Consider the following 3,566-nt stretch of genomic DNA (forward strand, 5'->3'; position numbering starts at 1 on the left):
AGGTTAGTTATGCTTAATTAACTTTAGCTAGTGGTGTATTTGTATGGGAAATGCTAACTAGTGTCTCGTGCATTTTTTTAATGTTTAAAATAGTATTTTTTTTTTTGAAAATATGCATATTTAATGTTTCGAAAATTAAAATGATTAACTTATTTATATAATATTTTTTTATTTGAAAAATCCTTAAAGAATGTCTATGGCACATTCGTTAGCAAGACCCTATTTACATTACAAGGAAATTAGTTAGAAAATGTCTAAGCCTATACTAAACTAGGTTTTATGTTTGTAATAACTGAAATCATCATTCTAGTACTAATTCCATAACTTCTACTCTCTCAATTAATTTTAATGCATTATTAGTATAAAAAAATTTATACATCAAAAATAACATAATTTATCTAAAAAATATTTAATTGAAGTCTCTAATTAATTGATATGGGAAATACTACTATTTACATTAATAATCCATGCAAATGAATCAAGTTCAATATTTCCACTAGAAAAGTCCAATACAATATTTTTAGATCATCCGTACATATATAGATAGTTTTTAAAGAGTCAAATAAAATAAGTTTGTTTAGTTTTCTAGTTCAAGGTGGGGGTATGCAATAAATATTTTGATAGATCATACTAGATGTTCATGTACTAATACTATACTAGTAGTATGGTATGCAATTATACGTATTGTGAAAGGCATTCGTGTGGGGGTCACAATACATATAAGCCCCACGTTCCTCTTTTATATCTTTCGTCCTTCCTTCATTTCTCTAACTACCCCCATTCCCTCTTCTCTCTTTCTCTATAACCCTTAACACCTCTCTCCCAACTTCTTCTCACACACTTTTCTCTATCTTCTTTACTTGCCTCACACACTTACACTAGATCTTATCATTTTCTTCTATCATAGAGAATATATAGCTAGTAACTTCATTGCTACATTAACAAATATTCCTAAGTCAAAAATAAAATAGAGGAGTGCAAGTGTTATAGTGCTAGTGAGTGAGTTTAGTAGCTAGAAGTAGAAACTATAATCTCAAAATAAAAATAAATTTATATAAGGTAATGGGAGAGTTACCTCTACTTGGTTTTGGTTCAGAGAAGGAAGCAACTGCTAATACGGAGCCCCGTTTACCCGACCCGGTTCAAAACAGACCCAAACGGCCCAGAGATAGTACCAACAGCAACCACCCGGTTTACAGAGGCGTCCGGATGCGGGCTTGGGGAAAATGGGTATCCGAAATCCGCGAGCCGCGAAAAAAGAATCGGATCTGGCTCGGGACGTTCGCGACGCCGGAAATGGCGGCTCGAGCTCATGACGTGGCAGCTCTCGCTATCAAAGGAAACTCAGCTATCCTCAACTTCCCTGAACTGGCACCGTCAATGCCTCGGCCTGAATCGAAATCTCCTCGCGACGTTCAAGCCGCCGCCGTGAAAGCCGCTGCCATGGAAGTTCCCGATCAACAAACAACAACATCGCAATCCCAGTCGCAGTCGCATACTTTCTCTTCTTCTTCCTCCTCTTCGCTGTCGCAATCATCATCGTCGTCTTCGTTGGCGGTTTCGTCTTCCGACGAACCGTCAACGCCAGACGAACTCGGTGAAATAGTGGAACTACCACCATTGGGAACAAGTTTTGAATTACCCGACCCGGTTAATATGGTATTTTCCGACCCGGTTGATGGATGGCCTTATTATTCGCACAGTTGGGATCAGATTTCAATGCATCAAGACAACTCTGAAAGTATAAGTATGATTCTTTGTGGTTTTGAGGGTTCATTATGGCAGCATTAATCTTAATTACCAAATTACCCTATGGTTTTTAGTTTTAATTTTTTTTTTGTCTTTTTCTGAGAAATATTTTATTTTAAATTTTATGTGTAAGGGTCCTTTTGCAATTTTTTACTTCAAGGGCTAAATACATTTCTTGTCTCTTGTTTATTTATTGTTTAGGGCTTGTAATATGTGCTGCTGCATGCAGGAAGATATAATTTTGGATCTTTTGGTTTAATTTGATGCTGTGTTTTTGATGTAATAATAATGAAAATGAAAATGAAATGCATATATACATGTAGAAAATGCTTGTTTTTACTTTTATATTTATTATTAGTACTTTTCATTGACAAGCATAAATAAAGATTAAAAGCATATTCTCTACTGTACTATTAGTGTTTTAATTTTTTTACAGCTAATGGACAATTTTTTCAATTAATGTCCTACCCTATATTTTTGGGAAGCTCAAGTCATTAATACATCTTTCAATTTTATCTATGAATTTTGACCGAAAAAGTATTAGTATACTATAGTAGACTTACCTTTTTTGTCCATATAGTTTAGTAATTGAAATTTTACATTGTTAGTACTAAATTGGGTTGGAATCTCTATTTCAGATAAACTTTATGCATAATTATCAAATGAATGGTGTTATATATATATATGTATTTTTTTTTCCATAACATTAATCAATTATGAATGGTTATTTTTTTATTACTATATTTTATGTATTTATTATTATTATATTTTCAATTCTCTTAATTTATTTTTTATACTGTTAATAAAAAATAATTTTATAAAATAATTAGTAATTTATGTATTTCATACATCATTAGTTATTTTATAGTTAGTCCTTAGTTTTTCAAGAGTTACCTTGCCTCAATTATTGTTAATCAAATATGAGAGTAGATTCTCATCTTGTCAAGATAAAGCATGTACTATATAATAATATGTCAAATTGTTTTATAAACACTAGTACACTTTACACTGTGGTTATAAAATAATTTGGTAGGGGTAAAAGGTGTTGTCTCTCACTTGTTTTTAAGTGTGGAGCGTTTTGTGCGTTTTTTTTCTTCAATTTTAATTCTTTAACGACGGTAATCGTCATAAATTTTTAATAATTATTTTTGTGAGGGTTTACTGTAGTTAAAAAGTTAAAAATTAAAAATAAATTGATATTTAAAATCGATTTAAAATTACTGTTAAATAATTATTTGTCATCAGGTTGAATTTAATTAAATTAGTTGGGCTTTTCCAACTAAATAGATTAAAATTTTAATTTTAACTAAAAATATTCTTATTTAATAGTAGTTGGCGATACTTTGAATATTAAGCTTTATCTTGATGTTTTGTTTTTTTTATGAGAGAGTAGGCTCTCTAATCATTTCAATGTGAAAGTGAAGGGTTTTGCATGCAATTAGAATTTGTTAATACTATTAACGATTTGACAACAACTTGATAAGAAATAAAGATAAGGCTTTGTTACACGAAAGCATTTGACCTAGCTGCTCATAATAATAATAATAATAATGATAATAATAATAATAATAATAATAATAATAATAATAATAATAATAATAATAATAATAATAATAATAATAATAATAATAATAATAATAATAATAATAATAATAATAATAATAATAATAATAATAATAATAATAATAATAATAATAATAATAATAATAATAATAATAATAATAATAATAATAATAATAATAATAATAATAATAATAAATAATAATAATAATAATAATAATAATAATAATAACAATAATAATAATAATAATAATAAT

The 3,566-nt window shown here is 28.8% G+C and overlaps 1 protein-coding gene across 1 annotated transcript; it reads left to right on the plus strand.

Annotated features, from left to right (window-relative positions):
- The first annotated feature begins 664 nt into the window (after window positions 1-664).
- Window positions 665-2,008, plus strand: LOC127106264 (ethylene-responsive transcription factor TINY). The gene has a single exon (XM_051043565.1). The coding sequence runs from the start codon at window positions 1,063-1,065 to the stop codon at window positions 1,789-1,791; it is 729 nt and encodes a 242-aa protein (XP_050899522.1). The 5' UTR covers window positions 665-1,062; the 3' UTR covers window positions 1,792-2,008.
- Window positions 2,009-3,566: the final 1,558 nt, after the last annotated feature.

Source organism: Lathyrus oleraceus, chromosome 7 (genome assembly GCF_024323335.1).
Source record: "Lathyrus oleraceus cultivar Zhongwan6 chromosome 7, CAAS_Psat_ZW6_1.0, whole genome shotgun sequence".
In the NCBI taxonomy this organism is placed as follows: Eukaryota; Viridiplantae; Streptophyta; class Magnoliopsida; order Fabales; family Fabaceae; genus Lathyrus; species Lathyrus oleraceus.